This window comes from Puntigrus tetrazona, chromosome 16, assembly GCF_018831695.1.
Source record: "Puntigrus tetrazona isolate hp1 chromosome 16, ASM1883169v1, whole genome shotgun sequence".
Lineage (NCBI taxonomy): Eukaryota > Metazoa > Chordata > Actinopteri > Cypriniformes > Cyprinidae > Puntigrus > Puntigrus tetrazona.
The window spans coordinates 8,902,593-8,925,889 of NC_056714.1; the positions used below are offsets into that span (position 1 = coordinate 8,902,593).

At 37.0% G+C, this 23,297-nt stretch overlaps 2 protein-coding genes across 3 annotated transcripts; both read left to right on the forward strand.

Moving 5' to 3' along the window:
* The first annotated feature begins 390 nt into the window (after positions 1-390).
* On the forward strand, positions 391-7,092 carry ecm1b (extracellular matrix protein 1b). Its single transcript, XM_043261577.1, has 11 exons — positions 391-643; positions 945-992; positions 1,399-1,434; positions 1,662-1,718; positions 1,826-1,885; positions 2,116-2,384; positions 3,296-3,501; positions 5,215-5,476; positions 5,647-5,864; positions 6,384-6,471; positions 6,606-7,092. Exons 1-11 carry the CDS (start codon positions 574-576, stop codon positions 6,774-6,776), a joined length of 1,485 nt encoding a protein of 494 aa, XP_043117512.1. The 5' UTR covers positions 391-573; the 3' UTR covers positions 6,777-7,092.
* A 394-nt stretch (positions 7,093-7,486) lies between these two features.
* On the forward strand, positions 7,487-21,512 carry pip5k1ab (phosphatidylinositol-4-phosphate 5-kinase, type I, alpha, b). Of its 2 annotated transcripts, XM_043260108.1 has the most exons (17): positions 7,487-7,916; positions 10,337-10,378; positions 12,814-12,848; positions 14,019-14,099; positions 14,781-14,911; positions 15,121-15,238; positions 15,897-16,049; positions 16,139-16,438; positions 17,893-18,116; positions 18,332-18,415; positions 18,501-18,549; positions 18,654-18,735; positions 19,821-19,982; positions 20,261-20,396; positions 20,527-20,589; positions 21,285-21,372; positions 21,470-21,512. In XM_043260108.1, exons 1-17 carry the CDS (start codon positions 7,871-7,873, stop codon positions 21,470-21,472), a joined length of 1,797 nt encoding a protein of 598 aa, XP_043116043.1. In that variant the 5' UTR covers positions 7,487-7,870; the 3' UTR covers positions 21,473-21,512. The 2 variants fall into 2 exon arrangements, with proteins under 2 accessions (XP_043116043.1, XP_043116044.1); XM_043260109.1 differs by lacking the exon at positions 10,337-10,378 and having other exon boundaries at positions 7,491-7,916.
* The last annotated feature ends 1,785 nt before the right edge of the window (positions 21,513-23,297 follow it).

Below are 23,297 nucleotides of genomic sequence, written 5' to 3' on the forward strand. Positions count from 1 at the left end.
AGACTCTTGATCCGAATCCTTTAAATTAGTACATCTAGCCTGAAAGTGTCAACTAACTAACTTAATTAATGAACAAAAAAAAAATTAAAATAAATGCAGGCTAATTAAGGGCAACTGCAAACGCACGAACAAAAATATTAGATATATATTTTATCCTTTAGCAGTGTTTTTGGAAATCTTTACTATAGTAGTATGCTAGTTCAGTTCACGACCAAGCGGTTATTAAAATCATAAACGATTAGCATATTCTTATTTCGATAAAAGCAACACGTGTGGATCGATTTGGGAAAGGAAGGGACATGGAAATGAGTGATTTATTATTTTCGGGGGTTAGTCTGGCACAGGCCCGTACTGGCAACATTAGGCTAAATGCGAAGGAGTTAAAGTGTGTCAGCAAGTCTACGAAAGCAAAATACGGTCCTCCTCCTCCTTCACATGGCTCATGCAAAGGAGGGTTTAGGTTTGCCTTTAAAAGCTGAAGAGCGAAACAGCGAGCACACAGTCAGCGGGCTCCGCGTCTGATACACGTTCACTTTAACCGAGAAGTGTTTGTCTGAGGGGACATCACCGACCATGAGCTCCTCACGCGGCGTGGGACTTTATTTGACGCTTTCCCTCGCTCTTCTGTGCGACGCGTTAGCAGGTAAGGCCTGTCACGTTAATGTTTTCATGTCGTTAACATACCTCGGACATGGACTTTTGCTTATATATCGTGTTCGGGATTTATGATAAGGACTATATGTTCCTGGGGCGTTCACGGTGGTATAGAAATTGTTTATTTATGTCATGCTTCGTTTGGCATTGTTTGTTTGTGAGTGGATTTTTTCCCCCCCGTGGACACCCGAGTTACATAAAACCAGCTTGCAGATGTTCTGGATGTTATCCAAGTTTTTTTTTTTTTTCTCCCCTCTACTGACTAATGCCGATATGTCCTACTTTTCCAGACCCTCCTGCTCCTCAAAGAGAAAGTACTGACACGCTGGCTGATGAAGGTCTGTTTGAATTTATGTTTAAAATATAATATGCTGCCATATTTTTAATATAGTCAAGTGTAGGTAAATAATATCGGTTTTGTTAATGCCATTCATTACTGTTTAAAAAAAAAACACGATAGAAACCATCACAGGAATTGTATTGGTTTTAAAGGAAACTGTCAAGTCCTTGGTCATTTCTTGCCTTTGACTGGTGGCTTGTTAAAAGTTACACTAAATTGTAATGGAATGTGTCCCAAAAACACACCACAGGAAATGGCCTTTAAATGGTTAGTAGTTAGTAGTTGAAGTTTTGTAATGATATTTGTAGAAACCATTGGAATTTCTGTGATGGTTTCTATTGTATTTTTCAGTAGGCATCACCAAATTTCAAATTAATTAAAAAAAACAATTCCTTCGTTCGCAGATCAATTTCAGCGAGAGCTGCCACTTACTCATGAGGGTAAGGCCGTGATCAGTGATTGACTTCTCCTGTTGATTGATCAGTTGGTTTATATCTGTAATGTGTGTGTGTGTGTGTGTGTGTGTGTTTTTTTTTTTTTTTTTTTTTTTTTTTTCTTGAAGCAAGCTTATCCATAGCTGTTCATGTTTCCACAAATTTACCAATTTAAAAAAAGCACTTTAAAAATATGTAAAGCAAGAGTTTACACTTTATTTGTGTTGTTCCAGAGCTGGATTATTTGATGCTACAGAGACCAATCCTTCCCGACCTTTCCAAAGTGATGGGTGAGTGATCCTTTGGCGTTTCCATTGTGTTTATTAATGAAAAGTCAGTGAATTTCTTGGATGGTGTTTTACATCCTTTCCTTTTTTGTGTGTGCGTTTACCTGCAGTCTCTTTAGACATGACCCAGAGAGAAGCCACAAACTTTCACGCCGGGGATGTCCCAATAGGTACAGTTGCGCGCTATAACGTGTTTTGGTTTGGGAGTGTATCTCAACATCTGAGAAAGAACCGAGAGTGGTCTTTTAGATGAACGTTTTATGTTTCTATAAAATGCTCTAGTTTAAGAAGCCCTAGACTTAATCAATATAGCACCTGTTGAATAGCACTGTACGGGTATCAAAATGTTTGGTGTAGTCTGCGTTTACATTTTCAAAAATCTCTCCCCATGCCTTATCAGGTCGCCCAGTGTTTGGCCCTCGCTCCATGGGACCCAGGACGGGTCCAGAGGTTGATTTCCCGCCAGCCCTTCCAAATGCTGGCAACCTGCAAGATATCTGTCGGTTCAGCAAAGCTCCGGTCCGGTACCCTAAAGACACGTTTCCTCAGGATGGCTTTGGCCATTTGCATCGTCAGGCTGATGCTATCAATCAGCTCCAGTCCTGGTACAGCGTCTGCTGTGGCCTCAACGGAACACCAGAAGAGCAAATCTGTTGCGCTGAACAAGCGGTGAGAGCCTTGACGTTATTACACCTACTAATAATAGCTTTCATAAGATTATATTCACACGCAGGACCCTCTGTCCAAGCTCACGTGCACCTCAGGTACTTTGGTTGTAGTATAAATCGAGAACTACTACTTTAAAGTGTTGGCGTATGAATGCCGTGCCACTAAACTAAAGGAAAACAGCAACGAATTAAATGGAGCGCTGCAGTAATGCCAACCATTCTTGGTTTTCCTTTCATTAGATTATTGTGGGAAATAAGTAGGCTGTGTAATTCTGTTCATCATGATTATCTTCACAAATGAACACACTTTTTTTTTTTTTTTTTTTTTTCCTCCTCTCCCCCACTAGAAATAGAATGCTAAATTACCTTTTTCCAAACAGGTTTCCCAAAAACGCCTGTCATTTTTGTGAATCCAGCACCAAACATCTGCCATTGTTTGTGGCGGAGTTATAAAACAAAGTGTTTTTTTTTTTTTTTTTGCCATGGAGTCAAGCAGTGTATACACTCGCATCTGGTTTAAATAATCCAGTTTTTAACTGCTTTTGAATTCCTCTCATTACTAAAGCAGAGACTTCAGATCTGGGTCGTTTTAATATTTCTATACAAAGTTCTATTTCTTTCGTTCTATTGTCTACTTTTGTTTTTACATGGAAGATTTTTTTGCACCATCGAGCAAGTATCCCTGAATATAATACATTCAAGGTCAGATTTAATCAGATTTAGTCTTTGGTCAGAAAGTATCCAAAACATTGGCAATCAGAGTAAACCGCTTTGACAGTTTTGTTTTCTTAACTTAACGGCCTCTCTTTTACGTTTTACATGTCCAATACCTCATTGTTGTTGATTAGTGTTTTTTTTTTTTTTTTTTTTTTGTATCTTTATTTCTGATTTATTGTCTTTCCGATCATTCAGTGGAAGAAGCGTCTGTCTGCCTTCTGCACTGAGGAATTCTCTATTAAGACCAGTCACTACTTCTGCTGTAAGAAGAAGGGGAAGGCCAGGTGGAGCTGTTTTGATAAAGAGGCTTCAGATACTTCATATCACGTCGTCTCCGAAGACTCAAATGCCAACACTCAAAAGATTCAAGGCTTCAAATTTAACCCCAGTGCTTGCAAAGGGTAGGTTTCTGCTGGAGTATACAGTGTGTTTTAGTTTGAGTTTTTAATGGGCATTTAAAAAAGAAAAATGTCTGTGATGTTACCCGAGTATATATTTTGTTTTAACAACATTTCAGTATTACAAAGATGTTAAGAAACCATTTTTAGCTTATTTTATGGTATATATTTCTGTAACCCCCTGTTCTCACATTGGTTTCATAACGTCTCCATTTGCATGTAGTTTACAGTCGCCTCACAAATGATGTGATGTCATATAATTGTTTTTTTTTTTTTCCCAAATAAACTTTTTATTTTAAATGAATACAGTCATGGAAATAACTTGAGCGTTGATGTGGTCTACCGTTTTACTCTGTATTTTTAAATTGTAAAATGCATACATAGTATGTTCAAGCTTTTTCATAGATATCCTCTGGGAATGGTCACACATGTAACATGGAATATTTAGGAACACTCTTATTAAAGAGCATAGATGAGCAAGATGACTAAGAAAAGGGAGGTGTTCTTCTCTTCATTCAGCTTTATTACCCTGTGTTATTGATCTCTAGTAAATATACTCGATTTTGAAGTGACTACTAACTATTTTAATTTTTCCCCCAACATTGGTTATGCCACATGATGATAGATGCTCACATAAAAAAAATGAAAAGACTGCTTAAAATAAATTCTGTACAACGTTAAAAATAAATGTTTTTTTAATAAACTGTTTAAGAATTTTTTTTTTCTCTCTCTCTTCTGCCCCAATTCTATAATATGACACGTAATGCAAGATGGCTCACTGTCAGATTTGATTTAATGATAAAATGATAAAATGTATCAGACTGAAGACCCCAATGTGGCTACTAATGCAACTAGAAAGGCATGTGAGCAATAGTTTCATCTGCAAGGCAATCAAGAACTTTAATTGATCTAGTTAGTTATTTCGATTTTAAAATATTAACCATATAAAGTACACTTTTAGATTACAGAGCAGCATCTTTTCCATAAGAATCTGCCAATGTATGAGTTTCATGCCGTATCTTGGAAATGTTCTCTAATAGTTAAGCCACATGATACTGTGTATGGTATTGTAAAAGTATTAAAAGACAAATAATCAGTGACCTAAACTGAAAAGTTCACTTTTAAATGTATTAATCGGTTTGTATATACAAGATTTTATTGTTGGGCCACCTGAAATTCAAATTTGGCAAACTAAATAAATAAAAAAACTAAAATCCGTAAAGTTCATGTTTAACAAAATATCAAACGGAGTCTTCTAAACCTTATACATTTCCAACAGCCTCTAATATTGAACTGTGTGATGTTACTTCAGTTCCAGACGAGATTATTTTATAAATTGGGCAAATAACTTGCAAAGATGTCCAAGAAGAGCAAAACATCAAAAGTATTTAATTTGTTTTTAAATCAATTTTAATGGGTTCCAGACATAACTGGACTATTATACCAACAGATTTTTGACACCTTAATACTTCAATAAGATTTTTTTCAACGTAGACAAAAATGTAGTTGGATAGAAAAATGTACGTCATCTTCTCAACCCATAAAAATAATAAATTTCAAGTACTAATTTTCCTAGTACTAAGCGGTGATGACAAATACCTATTCGTCCCACCATGAAAATAAGCAGATTTACAGAGACAGAATTAAATAAAAAATGAATAAGCAATGTATAAACGCTGAACAAAATATTAACTTGCTCTTTCTTTAATCATTCAGCTCATTGGTGGCTTCTCCAAAAGCTCTTATGAAGCAGACAGCAGTTCCATCCATCAGCTTTCCACCCGGCCGCCCCGATTCCTCCAACATAGCGCACATCTGCGCTCACCACAAGATGCGACCTCGATACGTGCCCAAGTGTCTTCCTCGCACCGGCTACGGCTGGCTGGTCCGGCAATCGAAGGCAATCAATATCCTCGAGAGAGAATACAACCAGTGCTGTAAGGAGAAAAGGGGCGAACAACGCTGCGCAGAAAAGAAGGTGCGGAGATGATTCACATTTGAACTCGCAGCGTCTGAACTCATAAAACACTCCACTATATCGAACACATCAGAGCTAAGTAGCAAATGTAACCATTCCTTTAAGCTGAAAAGAAAAAACCTTTTCTCGTTCGACTAATAAGCAGCGATATTCATCTCTTTTGATTTCAGTGGAAGAGGATGGTGGATAGGTTTTGTAAAGATGAGAAGAAAGCCAAAGGAAGGCAGTTTGAGTGTTGCGGAAAGAAGAAGGGGGAAGAGCTGTACTCCTGTTTTGCAGTTTCTGCTCCAGATCCAGAATATAGATCCACTGAAGGAGAACTCAGCCCTCCTTCTGCTCCTCCAACCCTCCAGGATTTATGCCATACGCATACGGCTATTCAGAGCATGTGAGTCCCTCTTCATTCAAAATTGCATGTTTAACAAACTCACAAATAAGAATGATTTATTTGCCGTGGCATTTATTTGACCGAACTACAGTAAAACGTCTTTAAATGCTGTCTGTTTTAATACGTGTGTCGGGAGCCATTGGAGAAAATGTGGTTCTGTTCACATGCCGTTGTTCTCTCAAAACATTTCTATGAGATAATATGTTGTTGTTTTTGTGCTTTTATTATCTGTGTTTAGGTTTGTCTGTTTCCTTTCAGATAACACTGACCGTGAAATCTAGCCAAAACAACGATAGTTAAAAAATAATCTCGGCATTGGTTAACCTTTTGCATGGCAAAACATTGGTTCAAGGACAAGGAAAATCTATATCCGAATATATATTTAACTAAAAGTCTGCTTTTTTAATGTGCAAAGTTTTATTAATTGAATTCTAATGCATTATTTTTGGTTATACCAACACGCACCAAGCGTCAGGTACTGGAAATACTAAAATAGTTAATCTAATTTATCTCCCACAGGAAGGGTTTCCCTTTTTCTGTGGATCAAATGGTTGATCGGTGCTGCCCTCTAGTGTTAGAGGAGAGACCTGCATGTATAGAGGCAGAGGTGAGTCCAAGATTGCTGGATTGAGGCATGATTAAACATGCCTAATAAATCGAAATGTACTTGTAAACAAGAACAAGTTTCTTTATCTTAACACTGGCTTTCAAATTAAAACTGTCTGCATTATCGTCTTACAGCTCGACATGCACCTGAATGATGTGTGTGAAGCGGAGCTGGCGAAACCTCATTGCTGTGCACCCAAAATCAAAAACCGTGTCAAATGTGCCACAAAGCTGCTCCTGCGCTATATCGGCAAGGCGGATAAAGACAGCAGGAGGAAGAACTGCCCTCAGCTTCTGTTGGTCTGAGTCAGACAGAACCCCTGATGCTGTGACCGCGGATCGGTTTTCTACAGACGTTTCAATATATGTACACTTGAGCTGAACAAAGTAATATATGTACACTGTGCAAACCGTTTTGTTAGTCTTCTATGCAGTTTTATTGCAAAATCTCTTTTTACAGATTAGCAAGAGACATTTTTCAGCATTTTTATATATATATATGAAAAAACTGCTTGGACAGTTCAAAATGTTTTGTTTACAACGTTTCCCCTCTGTTCCCAAAATGACCACAAATTATTATATGTATATAAGATATAAAAATAAAAAGTCTTCTGTAATTGGATGTTGTTCTCACCCAATATAATTTACTATATATATATATATATATATATATATATATATATATATATATATATATATATATATATATATATATATATATACACACATGTACTACACACGCACACATAGTGAACACGTTCAGACAATGATATAATAACTATAATACTATAATAGACTACAATAAAGAAGGAGTGGTTTTCTTACATTTTAGGCGTAAACAGCCTGACATAAACAGCTTTGGCAGACCAGCTTAAACCAGCTAACAATCATAGGGTGTTTTTTTCCACAGTGAGTTATATTTTTTTTTTTACTTTTTAAATAACATGCATTATAACGCGTACCTTTTAGATTTATTATTTAAAATTTAAACTCCTATTTTGCTCCCAGTGTGCAATGACTTCAAATGTCATGCACGCTCAACCTGTCCAAGATGTTATCTGTTCTGTGAACAGTTTTGTTATTTTTAGCACTGTACATAAAGGCTTGGTGAGTTTGTTTCACAAACCAAACTAATGGGACGTGCACTATTCAAGACTGTCGTCAGTATACACATGTGAAGTGCGGATATATCATTTACTTTATACATTATTATTTGGATAAATACGATATCTAATCATAGACTGCGTAGAGAGTTGTTAGAAAAGCTTTTGTAGTACTGATTATAGACTCGGTTAGGGTCAGTAAAGGGTGCCAGAGAGTCAGACCGAGCAGAACCGGACACTAGTCTGTCTGTCTGGTTCCGGTCAGGGATCGGGTCCAGACGCTAAACCCGAATCAAAATGGCGTCCGCCGGTCCACCCGACACGGGCTTATCCGCCCCTCCAGGTAAATTAAATTATTATCTTGTTATAGCGATATGGAGTCGAGTGTATTGTTTTCTGTGTGTTTTAGTGTTGATTTGTTGCCATGGATTCACCGTTTCTGCTAGCACTGGCTTGATTCAGTGTGTTTACTGGCTTCAATCAAGCCTTTTGTTCGGAAAAAAAATACATGTAATATATTGTCGATATTAGTTTGTAAACGTAACATGTATGTTGCTTATTGGATATGTGTTTGAGTAATTTATTGAACTGAGTTGATCTACGGTGTGAAGGTTTTCCTGAAATAATCCAGATCGATGATGATCTGTGGCTAATATGCTATAAGCTAACTAGCTCAGCCATATCAAACAAATAACAGAGCTAATATTGAAATAAATAACCTAGCGTCATAATAATGCATATAATTCAGTTAAAAATAATCTAGGCTGTTTACTATTAAAGTGGCTTGTTTTGGACGTACTGCTCAGTTAAATGAACCATTCTATATACATTTCTCTTTATAACGTTACATGTTGTCGAGTTTCAACAACAGCACGAGACGTTCATTTGTTATTTAGTTTTTTTTAATTATGATTATTATTATTTTTTTATTACAGATTTGTTTTTAAATAAGACATGTTAGCGTTTGCACCAATGTATCCAAGCTGCTCAGAGTTTTTTTAGTACATTTTGTAACGCTCAGTTTGTTAAATGTCACGAGAAATGACAGAAATGGCATAATATATGAAATATTAACAAATTTCTCTACAACAACAAAACGATACCTATATCGTTTTAATATTTAACTAGCTCATGCTAATTAAGCTAAATACCCAGGTTTAAGTTTTCCTGTGCGCTAGTACTTTACAGTCTCACCCATACATATTGAATAAAGTACAATTAAAAATGTTAAATTGGTTTGCTTGTTTAATTAAGCAATAATTTGTGATTCACATAATAAGCCAAATTATACGTGTTTTCAGGGTTCATATAAGAATGACAGCTTTTTGTCAGGAGTTTGACCAAGAGCTAAGGAGTTCCCTCAGAAATGTTTTTTTTTTTTTTTTTAAGATTTTCAGGAAACTGCTTTTGGAGTTTAAAGTTATTTAGTCACTTACTGTGAATCTATTTCAACAGTTTGTAACGAAACTCATGACAAAGTCATAATACATTCGTCTCTTTCACACTTGAATCAGTTTTTGTCTGTGTGTTAGTTAAATGGTTATTTGGATGTAAGTGGCATTAACGGTGTTTGTCCTGTGAGTGGTTACTCTCTTCGACTCTCTGTCTGTCTTCATTGACCACTGAGTAAAAATAACATCCCTTGGGAAATGAAGGATATATTGACTTCACTTGTATGAGGTGCTGAAGCCAATCAGGTGGTCGTTATTTGGATGGTTGTGTCTGTTCGCTCAGAATATCATGGTATTTTGTGTGGGTAACCCACATTAGGACAAAGTTAGCGCTCTTTTGGAAGTATTTTTAGTGCTTTCAGAGACAAGCACACTTGATGATGGCGCAGGCTGTTCTTTTGCTCTAAATATAAACGGGAAAATGGGACAAAAACCGTCTCACTCGACCCAGATGAAATAGGACAGAAAGTCTAAACCTCCGCAATTTATTATGCCACAATTCATGACCTCAAATGTGTTGTTTGTTGTTGAGGTACAAGATTTGTTCCCTACCACTCTTGAGAGAAAGTGAATCTCTTAAGCTTGGCCTAAATATAGACTAGCTCAAGAGATGAGCCATGTGTTTTCTCTTAGTAGTCGTTTTACTTGCTTTGTGGTTTAAGGATCTAACGCAAAACAAGGCCATAATCTGTTAAAACGGTGTGTTTTTAATGAAGGAAAGTCTACATTTATAATTCTTTGGTTTCATGTGTCAGTACTATGAGACAACCTAAATTTCTCTCTCGGAAACCGTTCATTCGCCCATCCACGTATTCATCCGCCCTTGCACTGAACCGCCTGTCCGTCTATCAGTGCATCCATTCATCAGCTCACGTAGCCAACCACCCACCCGTCCATCCTTCCATCTATTCAGTACTCACTCATCTATTTGTTCATCTTCCCATTCTTCCATCCATCTATCCATCCAAACAGACCAACCAACACCCACTCGTCCAAACAACCCAACATTCAAACATCTGAATAAAGACTCACCCATCCAAACAAACAACAAACACCCACCCCAACCAAACCAAACAAACAGCAAACACTCATCAAAAAAAACACCCATCCAGACAAGCAAAAAAACACCCAGACAAATGCTTACCCATCCAAACAAACATTATACACCCACCCATTCAAACAAACACTTATACTCACCCACCAATGAAACACCCGTCCAGTCTCTCAACCACTCAGGGGGATAATTTTAGCACACACTGGTCTAAGTGCTGACACTTTGGTCCGCATTGAAATAACTGTTTTACCCCTACAGATCTAAGGACTCCGTTTTGGAGGCTGTTGGCCTCTCGGAGAGGTACATGCATGGCTCTGTTTGTGCTGTGTGAGACTGAGTGCCAATTAACAAAAATGGCTTGTCTGGTCTCGTTTGCAGTGGCGATTTAAGCTCGATGAATGGGGGATCGGTGGAATGTCTTGAAACTAAAAACTGTAACTGTGACTCATGTGTTTGTGTAATTAAGGCAGATGGAAATAGGAACTGATATTTCAGACTGATGATGAAAGGGTCCAGCAATCTGTGGGAACATGTAAATATATCACAGTTCCTGGGCATTGAAACACCGGATAAGTCTTTACATAGGCCAAGCACACGTCTTTCAGAAGTGACAACCACATTCAAACACCGTAGTAATTCCCCATATTTGCCATTTTGTGCGTGTGCCGAACAGAACTCACTCTTGAAACTGGAAGGATTGCCAAAATGATGGTTAAATTTGTTTGTTTAACTTTTTTGTGCTTAATCCTGTTCTGCATACACACAGTTCAGTGATTAATGGGAGTGGACTGAATTGAATGGCTGTTTGTTGACGTAAAAGCGTATGAGTTGTGTTTAAAGAAACAAAAAAGAAGGGAGGCATGTCTTGACTCAGTGTTTCCAGATCTTGCTTTTAAAAATGGCAAATAATAATTATGTCTATGATAAATACATCCAAAAATGTTATCTTCAAAATAAATGATTCGCTGCAACCTGCGCCTGCCCACTTTATTATCGCCATAAAATGCTAAATGAGCCAAGCAACAAATCCGTACGCTTAAGAATTATTGCTTATAATAAGTGGACATGGCGACCCCTTTAAGAGCCCGCTTTGTGAAGCTACCTTCCCCACATAAACAAAACCTGACTGCTCTGTAGACGGTGTTTTAGTTAAAATCACAGTCTTTGGTCTCTGTAGGATTACTTAGGTCAAAAATATCAGATACCACCCTCATGAGACTACATAACTTTGCTTTGGTTAGAATGGTGTTGATTAATCCAATGTAAAAATGTAATTTAGGGGATAATTCCCCTATTTAAATGCAGTTGTCACTACTGATACTGTACTACTGTACTTGGTCATATTGTGGCTACAGTGTTTAGGCGTATTGGTCCGCGTCATGGTAAGATGGCAAGTTAAGCAGTTGAATGCTATCTCTCATGTTGTTCAACTTTGACTTGTGCGACAACATAACAAGTCCTTTCACATATCTCGATCTGCTGGCCATTGAAATAACCTTTATCTATCCTCACCCTAACTTAAAATAGCCGTTGCTATTGGTTACTGCAATGATTTCCAGTGGTTGGCAAAGCATGTAAAAATGGGTGAATTACCTTCCGTGCTTTCATTACGCAGTTAGGTGTACTTATCAGCAAGGGCAGATATGTCTCATCCGCACCAAGGAGATGATCACGATACCACTGCAATGTTTTCACCCAAAAATGCAAAGTGGCTCTGGTAGTCATGAGGCAAAAATCCTTTGAGTTTGACTGATATGGGAAAACAATTCCTAACTAAAAAAGTTTTAATCCTTTTAATCCTAATTTTGGCAAATGGGTCATAGAAACCGTGCTAACTTTTTTTGTCCTGTTTACTAATAAATTAAATTTATATTAAGTTAGTATGAGCTAATTTTATTATTAAAAATGCATAAAGGGGAGCTTTAGATCATTTGCACATTCGCTCATATATATGAGATCACTTTCTTATCTAATCATTATACCGTATTTTTAAAAGACTGAATATGTTACAAAGATTCACCACGTGAAACCAATATTTTTCTTAATTGTACAACACAGTATTTCTGTAGGTTGGTCAGATTCTAATCTTAATTGTGTGTAATAATATTAAACTCTCGGCAGGCTTGAAATCACTATGTCATTGCATCTGAATCTATTTTGACGACAGGCAGTGTTGTATAACTTTTGTCTTGCGATCGTTCTGAATCAAATACAAAAACGCATTAATAAAAAAATTCATTTCAGGCCTCCGGGTGTTTTTCGACTGTGAATCTTGTCCTGTGTTGTTTATTGAGTGAAGCATCTGCAAGCATCTGCTGTGACCGTCTGCTGAGCGTCTGGCACCCCTGGTGTCATGACAGATTTTGCCCCCTGTGACATTGTCCGCTTGTAACAACTTTACCTTTTTTTTCTATTGGAGAAGAGATGACTAACAAATTTTGAATATGAGATGTACAGAGCTACATTTTAAAGTTTCAGGGTTTGGCTAATTGTTTTGTTGTCTAGCCTGCAATTATTTGATTAAAAAAAAAATATATATATGATTGTAGATAGGCTAACTGAATGACAAATCGACTACTCAATGTAAAAATATTCAGTAAAAAGAGACTGGCTTCAGGCTGGAGAAGCGAAACGGCAGAAATTGTGAAGTTCATATTGTATTTTGTTTTTTCCATTTCGAACTCAACTAATATACATTTTTATTTTTTTTTCTCTCTCTCCCTCCAACCTCAAAGGATCCAGCGGAGTTCGAAAGATGACCATGACGGAGGTAAGACTGATCTCATGTTGGATTACCCAGTTTGTGTAATTCATAGAACATATTTCTTAATGGCTATAAATGTGCTGAGTCTGCAGTTTCGTTCATTGTTTCATCACTACATTAAATCATGTAACTATTATTTTTAGATTTACTGGCAATAATTGAACTTTTTGAAATCAAAGTTGCTTTTTCTTGGTTTTGGGGGACCACGGTTTTCTAAATTGTAAATGTGTAACAGCTTAACCTGCAGTTGTGATATGAGCAACCGGTCAATGAATAAATGGAATTAATTCCCTCAAATTTCATAATTTTCTTCGTGAAAGGGTAGATAACTCACTCATTCCATCTTCATGTAGACTTAAATGAAACTTATGATGACTTGCCGTTCACTAAGTGAGTCAGATGTCAGTTATGTTGCCTTTCTGAAAGATTCAGTAAGTTATATATTAAAAATAACGATGATTTGAATCAGGAAGGTTTTGTAGATTCATTAAAAGAGCTTACTCGTGATTATTTGTTCTGGAATTATACACTGCTTTGCATATAGTCAGCGATGACAATTCAGTAGCAAGATTATATGGAATATTTTAATGTTAAAGTAAGATCTTTTAAAGCCGTACCTTATAGTAAATGTAGTGATCTCTGAATGGTTAACATTTCGCTTTGGTCATGAATTTATGCACAATATAGCACAGCCTCTTGCTTCATCTCTAAACAGACGTCAGCCTTTCCTTGTTTTCGCATCTGTTAGCCAAGCACTTGTAAAATCTCAGCTCAGTGTCCACAGTTTCATCCATGTTTGAGTGTATTTTAGTTGCTGGACATTGGTAGAGACATGCGAACACGTGAGCCCTGTAGGCTGAAGTAAGCTTGACTTTCTGTTACTGTGTTGATCAAACAGTCATGTGAGAAGGAGCTCAAACAGGGCAACTATTGACATAGTTAGACACACGCACAACAAAGAGAGCACTGTCAATTGAAGATTCGCATTGTATCAAGAGAGTGAGAGGACGAACAGATGGACAGGAATGTCTGTGACTGTTTGACTCGGGGAAACACCTGACAAACAAAAAGTTAACCTAAATAGAGTTGAGGCCCTCTGTTAACACGAAACCAGATGTTTTCTTCTGCTCCTCTTCTTTTTCAGTCACTTATTTATGTCTCTGTCTCTCTAAATAGGGGCCGGGATCATCCCAGAGTATGAAGAAGACCATCGGTCACCGAGGAGTTGACCCCACAGGGGAAACAACTTACAAAAAGGTCAGCTTGCAGTCAGATGCGCCCTCACATAACAAAAGGAAGGGCGAGAGAGGGAAACCGAGCTGTAAAAAAAAAAGAGGAATAGACCGAAGGGTGGAGCTGGAAAGGAAAGAGACACATTAATGACACATTCTGAAATGCTGATGTAAAAAATCTGTTGTTTTAAGGTACTGTCTATTTGGCCGATGCCTTTCCTTTTTATACAGTATGCATCCTTTAAATAAAAGTATTAAGATCTATTCCTGTCTCCTATTTAAACTTCAGTAGCAAAAATGTTTTAAAGTTAAGTTTGATTCCTTTTTGTGAACCCACAAAATGGTCTGCTTAAATCACGGTGACTCAGTCATTCATCTTGCTTTAATTTAGTTTTTTTATATTTCAAATTATCATCCGTTTTACATATGTGGTAAATATTGCTGCCGACTGAATAAACGCACTGAATATTGTCAGAAGTGGAAAATATCTAGAATATATCTCCCACTCACTAATAAGACACATTCCAGCAGTTGTTTTACTGGAAATTGCCGTTTTGCTTATAAATGCATCATCTTCCCACACCACCTACGTAACAGCTCATTTGTAGGTTATTTAAAACAATCATTGTGATCCGTATCTAGTGTTTCCCGTCTGTCCTCTCTGTTTGCGCTCGTTTCTCACGCGTTCTGCTTTATTTACCTGTAGACGACCTCATCCGCCCTCAAAGGTGCCATTCAGCTGGGAATCACACACACTGTGGGCAGCCTCAGTCAGAAAGCAGAGAGAGATGTTCTCATGCAGGACTTCTATGTAGTAGAGAGCATCTTCTTCCCAAGGTGTGTGCAAAACGTATCTCACCTGCGCGTCTGTATTTACATACGTCTGTGTGCCGATTTTGTCTATAAACCAAGAGTGATGCCAGGGTCTTTGGCCTTTTAAAACATCTAACTGAATAATCATGGGCAGTCTGCTAGAATTTACGTAAATAATAAACATTGCAATTAAACAGAAACTCATAACCCTGTCTCTTTTTTTCTTCCTGCAGTGAAGGAAGTAATTTGACCCCGGCACATCACCATGGTGACTTCAGGTTTAAGACCTACGCCCCCATCGCCTTCCGATATTTCAGAGAACTCTTTGGCATTCGACCTGACGATTATCTGGTTAGCTGAACCACAAACACACTCTTTGAGGTCTCACAAAAATGTATTTAAAATGTATTTATTAATGACCTTTTTCATTAAAAGTTTTTGGGTAAGAAAGACAATTTTATTGAAGAAATTAATTATATTATTCAGCAAGAACATATTTAAGAAATATCACCACATGTATCATATGTAACACATATCACACTGGAGTGCTCAATTGTGAATATGAATGGCAAAATACTTTAGAGATGTTTACTCATAAATATTTCTAGGGGTACCAATAATTGTGTCCCAACGTGTATTGGAAAAAAATAATTAATTGCACACACATGCATGTGGATATTTAAGCAAAATAAATGATGCTTATGTTTTAAATATATTTATATGTAATATAAATTACATAAATATAAATATATGCATGTAAATACTTTAAAATTTTTAATAAAAATTTTCTATATGTATGCTATATGTGTGTATTAATATATACATGATACATATACACAGTGCACAGTTAATCGTTTGACAGCACTAGTAATAACGATAATATTAAATGTTTCTTGAGCACCATCATTTCTGAAGGAGTATGTGCAAAGAACAATTGATCCATTTAACACATAATTTTATTAGCTCGTTCTCCCCCCTGATGTGTTTTTGTGGTTTCTTCTGTCTGCAGTACTCTCTGTGTAATGACCCTTTGATTGAATTGTCTAACCCTGGAGCGAGCGGATCGATATTTTATGTGACAAGCGATGATGAGTTTATTATCAAAACAGTGCAGCACAAAGAGGCAGAGTTCCTGCAGAAGCTACTGCCCGGGTACTTCATGGTGAGTATTATTCACTCGCGCGCACGTTTTTCGGTCTAGCATTTTAAGTCGACAATTACAGAATTTTTCTTTCTATTTCTTCTCCTCAGAATCTGAATCAGAACAAGAGAACGCTGCTCCCGAAGTTTTACGGCTTGTATTGCGTTCAGGCGGGTGGAAAGAACATCCGTATCGTTGTGATGAATAACCTGTTGCCCCGCAGTGTGCCTATGCACCTCAAGTACGACCTGAAGGGCTCCACGTACAAGCGGCGTGCCTCCCCTAAAGAGAGAGACAAAAGGGTCCCCACTTACAAAGATCTGGATTTCATCCAGGATATGCCCGAGGGTATTCAGCTAGAAACAGACAACTACAACGCCCTCTCCAAAACCATCCAGCGGGACTGCCTGGTGAGCGTGCATGCTTGTGTGTGAGTGTTATGGCATGCTAGTTTAAAATGCATGATTAGTATGTGCAGATGTTGGTGCAGTGTATAGTAGGGATGCACCGAATATTTGGCCACCGGAAAATTTTTGCACAAAAATGGCCAAAAAATGGACATATAAGGGAATATGAGGGGAACGCGGCACAGAAAATACGCTTTAACACTCCCACTCCGTCTGTGGCGGACATTTTTAAAAAGGCAAGGCAATTCTTGGAGCATTTGTTGTTGTTAAAGTGCTACAGTTAACACATAGGCTATAGCAGTCTTTGTTTCGATGCACTATTTTTTGGAAGGCCTAAAGAGAAAATATTGTTGCACTTGTTCTGAATGTCCTTTGTTGTAGTAGTCATACAGAGAAAAAATAAAAATGCACTTGACCTAAATGCATCTAAATGAACATTTCATTTTACAACATTTCATTCATATACGTTATAATTTAATGTACGCATAAGTGGGGTCAAGATACACATTTTAGTGTGAATGTAATTTTATGCTGTGCATTGTTGCAGTGTGCTAAATTATCAGTAATTGATTTATTCTTTAAAACTTTAGGATTAATTTATGCGATTGCAATGCCTTGATTTTAGTAAAGTTATTACACAGTCATAACCATAAATGCAATCGTGCATAATTTCTTTTGGTGTTTTGTTTTTTTCGACCTTGGTTTCCTCTTTTTTGGTTTTCAGTTTCGGCCAAGAATTTTCATTTCGGTGCATCCCTAGTGTATAGTGAATATTCACAACATACTATTCTTTTTTTTTTTTTTGTGTATAAAGGCTGTGAGTAGGAATTAAGAAACATTAAAACAGTAACTGTTGGCTACATTTAGAAGAGGGCTATTTTCAGCAGCCATTATTCCAGTCTTCAGTGTCTGGAGATGCTGATTTGCTCGTGAAACATTTATTATTACTGTCACAGCTTATTTTGTACTGCTTAATATTTTTTTGTGGAAACTGACGTTTTTCAGCATTCTTTGATGAAAAGAAATTAAATCATTGTAACATTTTAACGTGTCCTTGCTGATAAAAACTATTGATTTCTTTATTCAAAAGTTTAAAAAAAGATTGTTTTATTTTAGTGTAAATTTGATGATTTAAATATTAAATTATAATAAATGATTTAGTTGCTATCTTTATTTGACCATTAAGTATGCAAAAGACTTATCTCTTTTTTTTTTACTTTTTTGATTTTAATGTATGTAATTGTTTTATTAGTAACACTTAAATGTTGCGTTTTATTAATGTTTATGTTTAATAGGGCATATAAATGAAAATGAGATGCATCCTGTGTCATTAATTAATAAATAATCGTTTAAACCATTTAGTGGCGAATATGTAAATTTACACACAGTTGAATTTCATCAAATGCAAGGTATTTTTCTCTCTTTTGTCCAATGTGATCCATCTCTGTGCTCGACAGCTGCTGCAGAGCTTCAAGATTATGGACTACAGTTTGTTGGTGGGGATCCATAACTCAGACCAGGCATCCCGCGAGCGAGCGGGGGTAACAGAGGGCGGGGGGTCAGAGGGCGCCGTGACGCCAGACCACCGGAGGCCACAGGCTCAGAAAGCTCTCTACAGCACAGCTATGGAGTCCATACAGGGAGAGGCCAAAGGAAAAGGAACCCTGGAAACAGAAGACCAGTTAGTCATCGTCTTATTTCTTCACCCACTTCTGTTTTTGATTACTTTTCATTGGAACCACGCGGTTCGTCTGTTTTCTAAGTCTTGCTATGTATACCAAGTCTGTCTGCTTTAACTTTTTAACCGATGCGTCTTTCTCTCAACATGTTATCCCTTTATTTGGCTGCCGTATATGGTCGTATTTAACATCGTCCTATTTCATGTTCTGTCCGTAGATGGGGAGGAATCCCTGCACGCAACAGTAGAGGAGAGAGAATACTGATTTATATTGGGATTATTGATATATTACAGTCCTACAGGTGACTATTCGCAGATTACAGTTGAATGTGCATGTTTACATGTCTGTGACCGTCATTAATATCTCTCCTTTTGTTATTCCTTCAGATTTATAAAAAAAATAGAGCATTCCTGGAAGGCCTTGGTTCACGATGGGGTAAGTCGTCAGCCCCTGTAGGTTACTTTAAAGCAAACATTAGCTACTATGCAGTTGTTTAATACCAAATGAGATGAATAGCGTTTATCTCATTTATGTTGTAGGACACGGTCTCTGTACATCGGCCTGGATTCTACGCTGAGCGATTCCAGCGTTTCATGTGCAACACCGTTTTTAAGAAAGCCTGTAAGTTCATTAACAGATCACAAACAATTTAAAATTCAGTCATCGATTACACGCTCTCAGGTTGATCCGAAGACATTTCTTTTCATCTTTTAAACGCAAATAAAGATATTTTTGAAACGTAACGGATTGAAAGAAAGTCCAAAATTCCACCAAACCTTCAAAAAGTTCATAAAAAGTGTCCCATATCCAAGATTTAGTTTTATATAATTAATGGATTTAATTTAGTGCTCTCAAATGATTAATTGTTATTAATCACATGCAAAATAAGTTTTTGTTTACATAATCTGTTTGTACTATGTATATATAAATGTGTGCACATGCAATATATATTTTGAAAATATTTACATATATAAGTATATTTATATTCATATAATTTATATTATGATGTGTAAATATATTTAATATTATTATTTATATTACATTTAACACATTTTAATATACATGCGCATGTATGTGTTTTTAATTATGCATAAATATACATTAGAATTAATAGTGATTAATCATTTGACACCACGTCAATTTATGTAGTTTACTTTTTAAGTTTTGTGGAATGGACTTTCAATGAAGAGAAAGAAATCAGGTCACAATTAAAAGACCTTTACTTGTGTTTTGAAGATGATCAAAAGCCTTATTGGTTTGGAAGAACATGAGAGTGATTAAATGACATTTTTTCATTTTGTTTTGAACCATATATTCAGATGTTTATTTAACCTTTGTTTCTGGTACAGTCAAAAGATTAATAAATATTCATTGCAATAATTAGCATATAGATTAATAGCATATTGTTTACATAGTATATGTGTCTGTTCTGTGTATATTTATTATGTATATATAAAGACAGACACTTATATTAATATATTATATATATTATATTAATTAATATATTATTATTATATTATATGTTAAATATATTTGCAAATAATATGAATTATATTAATTAAACATACATGTAAATATAATATTTTTTGCACACATTATGACTTTCATTTTGGATGCAATACATTTTTTGACAGCACTGGTTTTCAGACATTGAGCTTTTAACATTTTTGTGACGTCATCATCTTATCCCTTTTCTCCGTTCCCAGTAAAATCATCCCCCTCGAAGAAGAGTCGAAGTGGCTGTTCGAGCGTTGTGAGACGGCTTCCGATGGGAAGCACTGCTTCTGCTCCCGGCGGACAGACAGTCAATGATGCCAGACTGGTGTACCGTACTCATCTTAACCAGGCCGAAACAGAAGGAGAGAGTTGTGAGTAATTCAGTCAAAACTATCTACATCATCCCTGGTTTTGAGTTTTCTTCATTCTTTAAACAGCTGGAATACTGCAATAAATCATCCTGACCAAAAAAAAATTTAACAGCAGACGTAACCGTAAAACATGTATTTGATGAGTTAATCAAGATTCATTGTTTCAAATATTCTTGTGTATGACTTTGATCTGTGATTCAGGTGTACTGTGAAGGGTTTTTAGAGCGTTTTTTGAGCGTAATTCAAACAATAGCTCCCTGTGTGATGGCTGTTCTCAGGCATGCAGTCGGGCAGACCGGACCTGCTCCCGCAAACCCATCCTTTGGCTGGAAGCTCCAGCGAGTTTGACTCGACACATCTGGCCTCCTCCTCACCTGGCAGCACAGGAAAGCCATCATCATCACCTCCTCAAAGGTACCTCCACACTTCCTCTTCATCGTGTTTCAGTCAGTCACTTTTCTCTGTTTCTGTGCAGTTTATTGCATTCTTTTTTGCCTGTTATGGCTTCGTCTTCTCGTGTATAATTACGGCGGCTCGTTAACAGGTCAGTAGGGGTGGAGGTGCACAAATCTGCAGTCATTGAGCCGGACAACAGCGCCCCTCACAGGTAAAACTGAGCAGCTCTAGAGTCTTCCATCTTTATAAAAAAAAAAACATGACCCTTTTAGACTTGATTTACACTAGCTTCTATAATATTTTTCTTATATGTTTTTGGTTAGTACAATTACCAAAAAAGAAACAGTTATTTATAAGAAAAACAAACTTCAAATTCAAACTAAATTTGAAATGCAATGCAGGGAATTTACCATTAACCATTCAACAGGTTTTTACTGTAGCTCTTTTAGTTTTTTTACCATTAAAATCATGTTCATTTTTTACAGTGTATCATTTAGCAAGGATGCATTAAGTTAATCAGAACTGACTGTAACTCTGTTAAAAAAGAATTATTCAAATAAATGCTACTGTAACTTTCTATTCGTTAATGATATCACGTTGATAAATAAGCACCAAATCAGCATATTATAATGATTTCTTGAAAGATCATGTGACACTAAAAACTGGATTGATGATTAAAATTCAGCTTTGCATCGCAGGGATACATTCAATTGTAAAATATATTCAAATGATTAAAATTCAGCTTTGCATCGCAGGGATACATTCAATTGTAAAATATATTCAAATGTGAAACATTGGTTTTTGATAGCAATAATATTTCACGTTTGTTAAGGCATGTATATAATGGCACAATGTGAATATGTGTGTGAAGTAAATGCATGTTGTTTCTTCATCTCTCTTCCTCAGCACTGGAGCCGAATGCTTAGATGAGCAGTTGAGCAACGAAGACGCTCTTTCCCTCAAGGACATCATCCCAGAAACTGACATTTGTTTTGTAAGTTTTACATGCATACCTAAAATATCTTCATTCTGATCCCAAAGTGTTGTTTTATTCAATCCCAAATGCTTTCTCTCTTTTTTTTTTTTTCCAGTAAGACCAGAGCGACAACTGAAGACACAAGAGCAGAGCGTTTATGAAACAAGTGGTCCAACAGGACAATGACCCAGAAAATACATCACAGTAAAAACACCTAAGAATGGCTACTATTGTAAAGTGGCCTTGACCTCAATCCTATTGAGGCATCTTTTGGAAGGAGCTGGAAACATGCAGTCTGGAAAAAGGCACCTTCAAACTGGATACAACTGGAGCAGTTTGCTCATGAGGAGGGGCCAAAATACCTGCTGAGAGGTGCAAGTCTCATTGACATGGACACAGAACCACGCAAGAGATGATGGGCGCTTTTGAGCGTTGATATGATGGGAATTTTTCTCTCGGTGGAGAGCTTCGGAAAGAACTCCAGGTCCTCAGCACAATGAAATATGTTTTAAAAGTGAGTGAGCGACAGAGAGAATAAGGGCAGGCCACCGAGCCAGGAGTTTTAGTGGCCTTTTCTCTTTCTCTTGCACAGGAAATGCTGCTAAAACCGATTTTGACGACAAAATGATTAGAAAGGGATGTTAGTATCTCGGCCACACTCTTTTACTGCCTTTGTTCGCTCTTAAACGTTTCAAACAGAGCAAGCGGGATGCACAGACTCTTTAGTTTTCTCTTCCTAGCTCGTGATAGGAACATTTGGCACCACTTTATAGTATCGTTGGAGGCTATGTTGCATCTTTATTAGCGTAGATCTTTATTTATATAGGCCTTTAAATCTTTTCAATTCTCTCTGGACTGGTGGGACTCGGACTAGTGGCTGCTAGCGCTCCAGTACACTTATCTCAAAAGGCGTTACGCTGCGACACGGAGCGCGTGTCCGAGATAAGCGGGCAACTTCTGTTTCTCAGTGGCTTCTGTATATACATATATGAAGGTTAATTTTGTTTTTGGAGCAAATCTGACGAGAGCGTCTCATCGGTGAGCTCTCCAGCTCTTTCTGTGTTTGAGACAGCATGCGCCAAAAGAGCAACAAAAATACAGGGGGAAAAAAATGACCAAAAAACGATTCCCACTTTGTAAAAAAGTAAACGTATTTGAATGTTACAGATAAAATAGCTTTGCATATTCAAAATATCAGGCTTAGCGTTTCATGGTTAGTTGCTTTACGATTGCCTTCTTTTGAGGTAGGGTTAGTTTTTGCTCTAATTTAATTCAGATGCTTGAAACTCGACGCATCTGTCTTTTGCTTTTTTTTTTTTTTTTTTTTTTTGCTTTTTCTCTTCACTTGCCTGTACTCTTCCATACTGGACCAATCAACTGTCAAGGTTGAGAAATGGACCGGCTTGCTTGCATGCCATGTTCTCTCTTTTCAATGCACATATTGCTGCCATGCCAAGGGCCCCCTAATATTCTGTGTTTGTGTAAATAGTTCTGTAAATATTCATTCTGTGTTCCCGTACGTTTGAAGACGCTACTCATGCGCTCTTCTGGCACAGCAGCTGTTGTCTTTTAACTAACATATTAACAAGTAGTCTGACCGAACGATTGATGTTTCATGACGTCTTCCAATCATCTGCCTTAATGCAGCTATTGACAGCAACGCGTTGGTATAAAAAAAAAAAAAAAACACTCATTTCTGCTGGATACAGAAATTACATGGCCTCCAAACACTTGGACCAACACCGAGATGCTTATGAAAACTCATTTCAGATCTACCTGTTACAGATTATGCATGTTTTGCTTTTGTTCTTTTTACTGGCCCTTTCATGCAAACCTAAGCGTTTTCTAGCGTTACACGATTTAAATTTAAGGGATGTAAACCGAATTTATATTCCGTTGATGGATGCGAAACCTTAAGGCCGTTCACTGCTAATGCCCAACTG